Source organism: Pipra filicauda, unplaced genomic scaffold, assembly GCF_003945595.2.
Source record: "Pipra filicauda isolate LSUMZ 115617 unplaced genomic scaffold, ASM394559v2 scaffold86_size2582843_pilon, whole genome shotgun sequence".
NCBI classification, from domain to species: domain Eukaryota; kingdom Metazoa; phylum Chordata; class Aves; order Passeriformes; family Pipridae; genus Pipra; species Pipra filicauda.
This window is the reverse complement of record NW_024105053.1, coordinates 2,331,402-2,344,864: the sequence shown is the minus strand read 5'-3', so window position 1 is coordinate 2,344,864 and position 13,463 is coordinate 2,331,402. Positions and strand designations below refer to the sequence as shown.

At 38.9% G+C, this 13,463-nt stretch overlaps 1 protein-coding gene across 1 annotated transcript; it reads left to right on the top strand.

The window, feature by feature from the left end:
* Positions 1–1,891: 1,891 nt before the first annotated feature.
* CUNH5orf34 (chromosome unknown C5orf34 homolog) lies at positions 1,892–13,370 on the top strand. Its single transcript, XM_039390735.1, is given in 14 exon segments — positions 1,892–2,323; positions 2,607–2,696; positions 4,796–5,246; positions 5,249–5,414; positions 6,027–6,122; positions 7,327–7,448; positions 8,235–8,307; positions 8,509–8,578; positions 8,884–9,054; positions 10,345–10,433; positions 11,148–11,240; positions 12,023–12,041; positions 12,043–12,064; positions 12,780–13,370. Coding segments are annotated over 14 exon segments (1,851 nt in total). The 5' UTR covers positions 1,892–2,128; the 3' UTR covers positions 12,974–13,370.
* Positions 13,371–13,463: the final 93 nt, after the last annotated feature.

Here is a 13,463-nt window from a genome sequence, read left to right as displayed (position 1 = left end):
GAACTTTAATACAAATTAGTGACAGTGGAATGAGATGTGAGGAGAGCAAAACAAAGCAGCAGGTTTCTGATTGTCAGAATCACCCTTTTCTGCTTGTCTGCCCACTTTTAATTGCCCATTGTTCTGCGTATGATAGAAATGAGTCTTAAAGATTATTTCACCTGATTTTAGCATTTACACATTTCAAGTGCTGCATATATGTTTCTCATCTACAGGTTTCTGAAAAATGCCTTGCAAATATATAACCATTTAAAAAGATGGATTTGCGTTATGGTGTAATGGTAAACCAGTAAAGGCACAGAAGCATGGAGAGCAAACTTTGGGGGAGATGTGAAGCAAGCTTCTTTAGCAATGGTTCTGAAAAGAAACAGGCTTCACATTCAAATTTGAACAGGAGAACCAAGCTTCACAGATCAGTAAAAGTGTGCACAGTATTTCCCACTCTGAAAAATCTAATTGTGATTTAACAGAAATGTTTAGTATTTAAAAACTACACTTTGTTTAATTTCAAACTGAGCTGCCAGAGTTGCTGTTTTGCATGTGCTTTGCTGTTGAGTGATTTTCATATTCAGAAATGAAGTCCACTTACTCTCAGTAGTTTCCTACAAAGAAGGCCTTGGTACTGGCCCTTTTTTTTCTTTTTTTTTTTTAGGTAAACAAATGGTCACTCAGTTTTGACTGGGTTTTTGGTTAGTTGTAGCACTACAGAAGGAAGCAAAACTATGTCAGGTATCACAGGTATCACAAATTGTGCAGAGCTGGGAATTTTTTTTTTTTTCAATACAGTAATCCATTATGGCACTGAATATTTGTGACATTCGGTCTGGTTTGGAACAGTAATCTTTATTTCTCTCTGAGACAGTACTTTCTTATCACATTCTGCCTTTCCTTCCTACTGCACAGAACTCATTCTATTACTGATAGCTCAAGTTTGCAACTTCTCTCTGATTGAATTATGGTCCTAATCATCCAGTTTATGCCTGTGCATCCTGGTAATTAGTACAGGAACACAAAATTACATCACAGCAAAAAGCAGGGAAGATAGTACACTGTTTGTACCCTGAATTGCTGATTTGCTACTTTTACTTCAGTCTGTGGAACCTACTTCCACAGTTTCTTTGGTGAAGGTTTCAACCATAGTAGTGAAATTGTCAGTAAAATACAGTGTATCACCCATAATAAAAACTAGTATTCGTGACTCATTCATAATCCCAGTATATCCTTTGAAACTTGCTTCAGGCAAGTACTGTACAGAATAATACTTATTAAAAAGGGTATTGCAAACAGAACGAGGGTATTTTGATGCATGGCCGTGCCTGCAGCCACTTGACTGGATGCTATCTACTCTCTCCTGGGAAAACAGCTGTTGAGAATGAAAGTTGTACTGAACACGCTTCATCCATGATTGCACTGATCTGAGAAATTTGTACCTCCATAGGTAGGTAAGGGACAACTGTTACAGCAAGACCACGTGCTCTGGTGTGGATCTTCAGTTGTGTTTATTAAGTGCTTTGAATGGGGATAGATAATGAATTGTCACTTGGCAGTAAACTGTCAATCCACTTAAACCAGCTTTGATTAATTTTAAATATTAGGGGAGGGAGGGTGTTGTATATAATCTTCCAAAAAGGCAGCTAGGCATAATTTTAAAATTGTCCTTTACGAACTTATACCTTGCCTATTCAGCTACAACTTCTGCTACCCAGTTCTAATTACACAGGTTGAATTTCCCTGCCCTGCGAATACATGAATGTAAAGCAGCAGTCACTAGAGAATTATATTTAAGTAGGCTGTCTCTGGGGTATGTTGTAGATGGGCAGCCTGCCTCCTAGTCTTCCAGAAGTGCCGATGTGGGGAGGCGAGGAATGAACGCCCGGTTGCCCAGCCGCTGGCTTGGTGCGTAGGGAGGCGGGAGAAGCAGCGCAGTTCTGCCTGAGGCTCCCGTGGGCGAGTGGGGTGCTGGGGGTACCTCACCTGGGAGGAGCTCTGGCGGGAGGAGCTCTGGCGGAGCTCAGCGCTTCCCCCGTCCTGCCCCGCTGTTCCCACCGTTCGCCGGCAGGGCCATCTCGCTCCGAGCGCTGTCGGCCCCGGTCGATCCCGTGCGGGCCCAGCTCGGCCTCCTGGTGCGATGAAGGCCGAAGAGCTGATGGTGCTGTTCAGGGACGACTCGGTGGAGGTGCATTACGCGGAGGGGTCCCGCCTGCTGCTGTCTCCGTGCGGCTGCGAGTACCTGTACGAAGGGGCGCTCCGCGCCGCCGCCAACCCGCTCCAGCCGGCGGAGACCACCCGCCAGCGGGTCGCCTTCGTCGTCAGTGCCTACAGGGTATGGGACGGGCATCGCCTTTGGGGAGGGCAGCGGTACCTCGTCCCTGTGTTGTCCTAGGAAGCTTTCTTTGAGATGGAGGTGCCGGGGCTGCCGCCCTGCGCGGGAACGGGGCGGCCCAGGGGAGTCACAGCACAAATAAAGTTCTTGTTTCTCTCTCTTAAGTGGAGGGTGTTTCTTAGATCAGCTCCGTAAAAGATAAGTAAGAAATTAGTTTAAAATGTTATCTCCTCATATAAAAACCCCTAATAGGGTGGTTTTGTTTTTCTCCACACTTCAATAGGAACAACTTCTACGAGCTGTAGATTTCCGGAACAAGTTTTCTTCTCCCCCGTAATTACCTTCTCGCGTTATACCTCCAGAGAGAAAAAAGGTGGGAGGTACACGTGCAGTGCTTTCGTAAAATAAACTTCCCTGGTGCACTTAATGTAACTCCACATGCTTTTGTGTGAGTACAGGCCATGGAGATATATCGAGTGCAGTTTGCCAATGGAGCTGTCAGCTTGACTGGAATATTGCCATTTTAAGTTACAGTTTTAACTGTAACTTAGCCCTCTATTTGTGCATATCCTTTGTAGCCATACACTAAAATTAGTTTACTCCTAGTAAGACAAAAGATTTTATAGGATTTTGTACATAGGATACGTACAAAATGAGCTGTTTTATATTTTGTTACATTTTGGCAGTAGAAACCTTTCAGGAAAGACCCAGTGAAATAGGATGGTGTTTTCCAAGAGGCTGTCAGGTTCAATATTCCATTGTTTCCCCATTGAAGGACCTGTGTGGGACTGTGCTGGGGCCTGTGAGAGAAATGGGGCAAAGCATCACTCTGCAGGAATGGCTACTCTAGGTCAGACTGAATGTCCATCCAGAGACCAGTTTACCGTTTCTGGGAGCTTTACTCCTCATCAGCATCCCTCTGGTGTTCCCACTGAATGCCGATGTGGGAGTCTTAAGACAACTGGTAAATCAGGCGAGTTTTAAAACTTCTAGATGACAATTCACAATCCTCAGTTCAGAAAGGATATTGAGGTGCTGGAGCGGGTCCAGAGAAGAGCAACAAGGCTGGTGAAGGGACTGGAGCATAAGTCCTATGGGGAGAGGCTGAGGGAGCTGGGGTTGTTTAGCCTGGAGAAGAGGAGGCTCAGAGGTGACCTCATCACCGTCTATAACTACCTGAAGGGAAGTTCTAGCCAGGTGGGGTTGGTCTCTTCTCTCAGGCACTCAGCAATAGGACAAGGGGGCACGGGCTTAAGCTCCGCCAGGGGAAATTTAAGTTGGATATCAGGAGAAAATTCTTTACAGAGAGAGTAATCAGGCATTGGAATGGGCTGCCCAGAGAGGTGGTGGATTCACCGTCCCTGGAGATTTTTAAACGCAGATTGGACGTGTCACTGAGTGCCATGATCTAGTAAATGGACTGGATTTGGACCAAGGGTTGGACTCGATGATCTCGGAGGTCTTTTCCAACCCAATCGATTCTATGATTCTATGATTCTAAGTGTAACACACTTCATGCTAATGCTTAGCTGCTTAAACAGTATCACTCAGTATCACTATGTATGTGCCACAGGGCACAAAAACACTTGTACTGCATTACTTGGACCATGCTTGAGTTTAAAACAACCCGTTACTATGGTGTGCTTAGAATCTCCTTTGGCCACTCTAACCATCCACATCTCTAGACAGCTTGATGAGGGAGATCTTGTCAGTGGTATGTCCTCTTCAGAACTGCAAACAGTATTCAAAATGCAGGTTAACTGTGAACACATATTCAGTGTTATCATTATATCTTCTGTTTGTTCTTGTTCCTTTCATAGAATTTTCAAACATATAATACACTGATTAAACTGCTGTTGAGCATTGAGTATGTTTTTGTGGGACTGACAATTATAACACCAAGATCTCATTCCTGGTTGGAGGAACTCCAACAGTAGCAGTCAACTCAGAGCCCATTCTTTTATATAGAAAGCTAGGACTGCTTTTCCTCATTTATATCACATTATGAATTTTTATCTGCAGCTTTATTGTCTGGTCATTGTTGTTTGTTTCTTTTTAGGGTCCTTTTGCAATTCTTTATGAACTCAGTCAGTAACTGATATGTACAAGATAATTCAGCCATTCTCCTCAGTGTTTCTTAAGAAGCAGTTTCTTGGAAATGGAAATACGTACAGTCTATGGGTAGTTGTGCCTTGTCAATTCCCCTGTACCTCACTACTTTATGAATTATTATTAAATTATAACCTTATTGCTAGATAGAACTTTGTTAGAACAGGAGGAAGCAGATATGAAGGTTAGATATTTTGCTTCTTCTTGAGTTTATATATGCAAATAAATACAGACCAACATTTCATGTCATACATCACCTTGCAGAAGAACTGAATTCATTTAAATGTAAGTCCTCCGTTGTAATTTCTGAGAGGCAGGTCATTTTTATCGTGCTGCACATTCCAGTTCTTTTTCTTGTATTAGATTCTTTTCAGTGATATCTTAGAAATTAGATGGCCTGACCCTGCAACAGCTGGTCTGACAAGATGTACAGACAATGGCAGTGTGAAGATCTCATCTGTAGATGGCTATGCTCACCTTTACCTGTCAGAACTGCAGCAAGAATTTACAGTGGAGTTCTTATGCAAAGTCAGCCAGTCATCTGCAGCATCCTTACGCTCCTCTCAAAAGTACAGCGACTATCAAAATAACTCTGTTACAGAAATGTTGTTGAAACAAACAAGAATAGTGAATAAGAAAAATGAACATGGTTGTGCTGAAGGTAAATATAGAGAACCAACCAAACCAAAGGACCGAGGAGACAGAGATGGAGACCCACTGTGCTACACCAGTTGTTCTTCTGAATACACATGGGTTACACAGTGTTGGTCTGTTTCCTCCTGTCCCGAAGAATGGAAATATTCTTTGTCTTTGGCATGATGTGCTGTAACTTACATACTGTTAAGAACATAATGAAGCCATGTGGGAAAAATAACCATACACCTATCAAGGCTGATGTTGTAACAGACCCTGAAACACACGAAACAGTTTCTTGTTTACCTACAGCTTTGCCCCTCAGCTGCAAAGCCCCACATTTACACAGGTAATTTAAGCTCTTTACACTGTAAATGTTAACGTGTTTCACAATTCTGCAATTTGGAACTTCAGCCTCTAGGGAAATAACTGAATTCTAGCTATAAAAAAAAAAAAAAATTAAAATCGCTATCAGTTGGGAGTTTTTTAGAATCTTCTTCAAACATGACATTTGTGAAACCAACATTCTGTATCCTACTGTAATGAAACTATAGTAATTAGTCCAGAGAAAAAAATAAATTCTGTTTTCTAACATGCTGTATAAACATATAAATGGAAAAGAGAATAGTGAAAAAAGTACACAGGTGTTAGGTTGGGTTGGTTTTTTTTTTTTTTTTTTATTTTTGAGAAGATAATACTTCTGAGGTGGGTCAATGGCACATGTTCTTTTGTCAGCATCACTAAAAATAAAAACATTTGCAGGGTTGAGAAGTTTTATTTGGTAACTAATGTGAATAACTAAGGAATCGGAGGACTCTGAAAATATGCGGCCCCTTCCTTTTGAATAGATGTGCATGCATCAGTTCTAGTTCCAGAAATGATTACCAGCACACACACAAAAGGAAAAAAAACAACCAACCAACCTTTGGACTTAGTGAGACTTTTATTGCATTTTACACAGGTAGACTTTCCGTGACTTCTTTCAGAATGAAGACACTGAAAACTATTCATGCCCTCAGCTAATTCAAGTTGTATGGTGCCAGGGTGTTTTTTGTAGGTATGTAGGAAGTCACGTGTGACATCACTGGAAGACTTTATTTGTATGGGAATTAAGCTTTAAGATGAAATGTCTTACTTTGTCCATTTATCACTCTTTGAGAAATTGAAGACAATCTTCATGTAAGAGTTTCTTCATTTCTCCTGTTTGCTCATTGGACTTCAGATTTTCTAGTACAGTGTATTTCCAGGTCTGAATCTGAAACCATGTTTAAGGCTTCTAAAGAAATGATCTTTCTTAAAGGTTTATTGGACAGCTGGACTTCCCTCAGATTTCACTGACAATCATGGTACTTGTTTTCTTTGCAAATTACTTAGCGTTCCTTTTGATACTAATGATTTAATGCTTTAGAAATGTTTGTCTTGGTAACCTCCATAATTCACATGTTCAACTGTGGATTTTCCTGGCTAGTGACCTTGTCCATATGGTTAAAAAAAGAAAGACTTTTTTCTTTTAAATGCCCTTTCAAATTGAAATTGTTATAATTGCTATCAGCATCTAAAGGTCTTTGATAAAAGCATCATTGCTGTTGAAACCTTTAATCCTTTTGCCCAGTGTTCTTCATTTTTCCTAGTGTAATTCCAAAATTTTCATCTCATCTGAACAAAATGTTTGCAGCACTTCAGAGCTTTTTTTCTCAGAAACCTCTTTTCTTTGAAAGTATGGTGAGTAGCCTCACTTAACTCAAAAAAGTCCCACCTTTGGGTCATTAAGTGGGTTTTAGGCTCGAAGATACCATATGATCACAGATAAAAGACCATTTACATTAATGAGAAACACAGCTGTATTGTGGTTTTGAGCTTCAGATTGTTCAGGAATCATTCAGTCTGACAGTTTTCTGTGTGCACTAGGTAGGGCTGGTCTACTAAGAAAATTGGTTATTCTCTTCAGAATCACTGTATTTTGTGGTCAGTGATATGAGCAGCTCTTGTGAGACGTTTACCTCAACACACAAAAAAACTTTAATTAGCTTATTTAAATCCTCCCCCTCATGCACACATGCAAAGAAACAGCCCTGGTAATGCTAATCTTCTGTGTTAAAAGAAATTGTTGGTACATTTCGCTCTTTATGAAATTTTTTTCACGTGAGAGTTGCTGAAAATATGTTTCTGCTTATTGCTTTCTTCAACTGTACTAACCTGTTTTGCTTGTCTAGTGAAACAGCATTTTAAATACCTGTTAAAAATTATGTTATTTTTCTTAGATTTATCCATGGTAGGACAAACATCACAGAAATTTATCCTGGTGATGACTCATTTTTCAAGTCAGAGGGAGCATTTTTTGGAAAATATTTCATACATTATGCAGTCCAAAAAGGAACGAAAAAGCTATAAAACTATTTTAAAGTATATTCCAAATCCCTTCAAGTTAGCAGCTTTCTTAGTTTTAATACATTTGGCTATGCACTCTATAGTGAATTATGCCTGTATCAAGCCATCGATCATACAAAAAAATGAGATTACTCCTTCTGCTTCAGAAGGAGTAGTTTTGGAAACTACAGAAACAATAAGGAAAATTTTATTCACTGTCACATTTATTTTATCAAACCCAAGAGTAAGATACTACTACTACCATTTGTCGCTAATTTAGAAGTTTACTCTTTAAACTAACATATTGATTATTAATCTTTATGGACTTGGAAGTGTTTTCTTTTCTACTGTATGGAGACAGAACCTAGAAGATGTGTCCTGGCTTTGCTACAAGACCAGCTGTTCAGTGCTGGAGAAAGGATTTTGCCTCTCTGTGTCTTCCTGTTGCTAAGTTTCCCCAGAGCAGAAATCCTCTCAAGTGCTTATGCGGTGCCTTGTATTTTTAAAGCAGAATTAAGGATCAGCTTTGTACTCTTCAAACCCAGCCTTTAACTCATAGTCAGATGTCGTTACTCAGTAATGAACTACTCTGATAAGAGAACTTCTTGGCCCTTACTGAGTGCAGAGAAACTGAATATTTTATTTTTTTTTTTTTACTTTTTGAGGAGATAGTTGTTCTGGAGCAGCTTTAAATGTGATTATAGTTTCTTTCTGGGAGATTAGAAATTTCATAACTTGCAAGCTTTTAATGCTGTTTTCATGCTATGGTACCTGTAACTAATTCACCTTTCTGCTCTACTGCAAGTGGAAGAAAAAATGTATTCAGTGAACAGTCTTCCTCCTGATGTACCAGGCAACCAAGTAACTTTACCTTTGTTACATTAATTCTTCTGACTTAGAAAGGACAGGAGTTAAAATTACACGTAACACTTATTATTACATTAAGTATAAAAATTAAAGTAATTTATATTAGCACTGAGGACATATGTAAACATAAAAAACAAAGCTCCTAACTGCTTAGAAGACATAATAAGAATGAAATGCTTAATATTTTGTTTGGGTTTTTTTCTCCTCAGAATACTTCATTATTGCTGCAAGACAAAACTGTTATTAAGTCATAACTATCATCTCTGCTGCTGGAAAGTGGTATGTAGCTGAAAATTTACTAATTTTTCAGTGTTCTAGGGAAGATTATACAGACTATAGGGAACAGGACTAAATCTAGAGGAATGAATGTTGAGTGTATTCTCACAGATCAGAAGGTAGATATTTGGGAACCAAAAGCATGCACTGTAAAGTTATATTTATGAAGCAGAAAGAAATTGCATGATGAAGAGAGCTGGTTGTAATTGGGGAAAAACAAGTGAATTGAAAATCTGGGCCATATACAAACAGCTATAATGATGTAAGTAATCTTTCCTCAAGTTTTTGATGTATCTGTTTGGTTCCAGGTACCTGAGACAGATGGATGAGAAATGTTGCTAGTTTTGCTGTATGAAAAGATTATTCCCAACATGGGAAGACTCGTTGTGTACTCGGATCATAAAGTCCATGCTGCTTTTTGGGATGGGTTGACCCTGAATGTGGTTTGGGATTTCAGCTCCTCCTCTAGTGAGATCCAGGTAACTCATAAGTTAGAGGAAGGACTATTCTTAAAACTTTTAATTGAAAAAGTGTTACTAGGAAATCAATGAGAAAATGAAGCAAAAGTTCTGATGCCTATAAAATACAAAAATAAAAAATAATTGAAAATTCTACAGGTTTGGAGACGTTTCTATGCACTTTTAGAAATAATTTATTGTACTGGTTTAAGAGTTAACCAGCAGGGGAAATGAACTCAACTCAAAGGAGAGGTTATAAGTCAGAATAACAATTTACTAAAATAATACAGTAAGTACAATCATACAAACAAACAATTGGTCTTAACCCACAAAACCCAAATGTATAACCCAGTACCCTGGGGCATGAACAACGTGGTGTTCCTTGGGCCCCGCTTGAGTCCAAAGTAAAGGGAGAGGGAAAAACCTGCTGCTGGGAGAGCTGTTGCAGTCTGGTCAAAAGTGGTGATTGCAGTCCAGTTGAGGGTGGTCTAAGTCTGGTTGAGAGCGATGAGCTGCAGTCTTCCTCTGGATCCCATGAGTGGGTAAAAAATGTTCCGAGACTCCAAGATTATATATCCTCCAGTTCAGGCAGGAATGTTCAGTACTTCCCTCAGGGCGGGGAGTTCCACAAAGGGTGTGAGGACAGGAGCATCCTCCTATCTCACAGGCCTCTTAACACCTAGTTTATAGCCTGAGGAGTCAGGCTCTATGGGCAGAGGGTGCGAATACTCTATTGACAACAGTTTCTGGGAAATGGCATGGAAGGCTATAGAATACACAGTTTTGGGTTACACCCATACCATGATGAACTAGTCTCAGCTGTCCTAACTAGGACATTTATTCTTGAATAGCACAAAGCAGGTGTTGGAGCTATGCCAAGGCCTTTTTCCCCTGCATTTGTCATAGCAGACTATACCACAGAATCACAGAATTAGTTAGGTTGGAAAAGACCTCCAAGATCGAGTCCAACCTGTGACCAAGCACCACCTTGTCAACTGGACCATGGCACTGAGTGCCACATCCATTCTTTTCTTAAATACCTCCAGGGACAGTGACTGCACCATCTCCCTGGGTAGCCTGTTCCAATACCTAATCACACTCTGTACAGAACTTCTTCCTAATGTCTGACCTAAACCTCCCCTGGCACAGCTTAAGAGTGTACCAGATTCTATCCTTAGCAAAGCACAAACTTATAAGTGTTTGAACTGGATCATTCATAGATACTTAATTCTTAAGTTGGCAAATTATACTTGCTTTTTCTTCTTCAGACTGCAGCAGAAGATCAATACTTGTAATGTTTTTTCTTTTAAGGTAAATGAAGATATAGGCTGGCGTAAGTTAACTACTCCTGATGGGGTACAGCAGTTAATACAAATAAGTCATCCTGGAGTCTATGAAAGGTATAAACAGTTTAAGCAATTTAAATATAAAATAATCCTGTACAAATCCATTTTGATGAAGAAGCAGTATTTACTGACAATATACTGGGAGGGCTGAACCAAACACATAATGATAAAAGCTCCATCTTACATCTGGCAAAGATTCAGGACCTGTATGACCCAGGGCCACTGCATGCTGTCATTACATCATAATTGTTACTGCAATGTCTTTTTAGAAAAAGAACTAGGGCTGCAACTTGGCATTTTCCTCAGTGGATAAGAAAAAACCCCAAAAGCATTTGTCCTGTGTAGAGCTGGTACATAAAACTGGACAGCACTTTATCCAATTTTTGCTTTATTACAGATAATGACCTCTGCCTGCAGATTACTTTCTGTAATCTCCTTGCTCGAATTACAGCCTCATTATGGGTATCATCAGAAGCTTACTGTGCTGCATTTTAGCAAGCAGATATTCACAAACAAAAATAACCACTTGTACACTATTCATCACAAATTATAACAGCTTTGTTACAGTTTTCTGTATATGAAGGAGATTCTGGACAAAAAGTGTGAATCAAAAAATGACAAGGTGAACTAGAGAAAAAGCTAGATTTTGAATCATAGCTTTTTCTTTCAGATCCAAATGGATTGCTTAACACTTTCAGGTTTTTGCTTAAATTAATAGTTTGGTTTTCATATAAATAACTGCTTTTTTGAATTTTCATATTTACATAGGTACATCAGAACAGCAATAGAATGGTGCAGAAGTTTGAGTGAAAGGAAAGAGATTGCTGAATATACTGCGCACTCTGTAACTGAAGAAAACTGGTATTCATTGTTGTCCTAAAAAATTGACTATAAATAATGTTGAAAACAAAACTCAAAAATATTATAAACTGCGAATTTTATAGATTGCATTTCCTAGTAGTCAAAAAGACCATTTATTTTGTATGGTTTCATATCTTTCATTCCGTTTTTAAAATGTTAGGTGGGTTCCAGGTGGAGGTTGTTTCATTGAGCCTGTCTTACTTAAATATCAGAATTATGGTGACTTGGCTAAAGGAGGATTAATGTTACAGAGACAAGGCAAAAAAAGAGAAACTAGACAAAGAAAGGTGTCTTTTAACAAAACATCAGGCAATTCAAAACAGGATTTTGAACTTAGCAGTTGTATCTCTTGCTGATGTATTTGCCCTTCTTAACATGCTACTGACCAGAAGTCTACTGACATCACATGCAAACACATTTGGGTATTAAAAATGTGTTAATTGACGTCAATTACACTTGTACTTGTTACTTAAATTATAGCAGATTCAGCTGATACATTTTATAGCTGATGAAATGAAAATCGTATCTATATTTATAGATACATAGAGCAAAGAGACTATTCTTAGAGCAGAGCCTTGATTTTTGGGAACACAAATGATTAATAAATGTCAGCCATTGGATAGTGGTATGAAAGACAGAAATACAGCATTTTTTTTCACTTGGATTCTGCTGATCTAACTTTCAGTATTGCTGGAAAGTGTTAAATAAAATGTGAGTTATAAAATGTCTTTGAGAACCTTTTATTATACTAATAGTTTAATAACCTTTATTTTTTTGGACAGGTCTGCTGATGCTGAGCTCAAAAAAAATACAGAGATTTAATTGTGTCCTTTTGAAAGCTGTAGATTTTTCACTTTTATATTCTGCTGTTCATCTGTATGTTCAAATATTCACTTTAGATCATCAAAGGCTCTCTATCCCGTTCCTGCTTTCTTTTACTCCCTTACTCACTTCTTAAAATTACCTCTTTTTCTTATTTATCATTTTTGTTTTATCACTTATCTTGTCCAACTTCTACATCACAGCACCAAAATAAAAAGTCACCAAAAAACAGAGCCCTTTAATGGTTGTTGCATCAGTTTTGCTAAGAGTCATCTGCTGATCTGTTCTTGAAAGACAGAGAAGGCAGTTGCCTTGGGGCTTGTTGCTGCAGTACAGTATCTTTCTGTTTATCAGCTACTTTATTATTGTTTTATTGTCTTCAGCCAGCTGTCCTGAATCTGCTTAAAGCCACTCTATAATTGTCTTTAAACCAGTGTACAATTCAATTAGTGTGAAAAGTGCACACTGTTAAACTCCAGTGTAACATTAGTTTTCTTTTTAAAGTAACTCTTGGAAAAATTAAAGTCTAAAAGACATTTTTATATAAATGTTATAGACATTTTAAGTAATATACCATCTTTATTCTTTGGCTATATGTAATTATCATGCTACAAAATGTGAGACTTTGCAATGCAGAATGATAAATACAGACACGCAGAATTATTTTTCTCATTAGGAGGAAGAGTTTGATCCTTTTCCTTAACAAAGTAACACTAGTTTTATTAGACAGTAGCAATGTTCCGGAGAGGAAGAATGCTGCAAAATCCAATCCGTCTGGTATCGCTGTCAGAAAAAATGAAAGCAGGAGTGAATCGAAAGAACTCAGTGTCAGGTGTCTCTTGAAAGCTTTGGAGAAAACTTCTAAAGTCATTCAGGATATTGAACCTCTGCTTGCAGCTTCTGGGAAGTGAAGCTTCATAGCAGATGAAGACCTGTGTTCCGTGTCCTCGTAGGAGCTGTCCCAGCTGTGTCTGAGGGAGCTCTGAGGGGCGACAGGAAGGCTGAAGTCGCCATTGTAACACCCGTGAAGTCTGTGAGCTGCCACTGTAATGTCAGTAACAGTGCCAGTGGTACATTTGGTACAAAGAGAACAGGTGAAATAGTAGAGCACAGCTGTATAAATACATCAAGGCTGACCTGACCTCGCTACTTTTAAATGTATGAAGTCGTGTTTGAATCAATTGATTTTATAGAACAACTTAGTGAACTGCTGAACTGACTAGAGTAGGGATAGGCAGTTTTAATTGTAAAAACGTGCTTTTATTCAGAAGCTTGCCCAGTCCAATAAAATGTTTCCCAAATGCTTTAGATTCTCTTTTTTAAGTAAATAAATAATTTATATCAGGGCAGAAGACGCCTTTCTCCCAGCGGTATAACGGACCATAGCACGAACACCCAAAC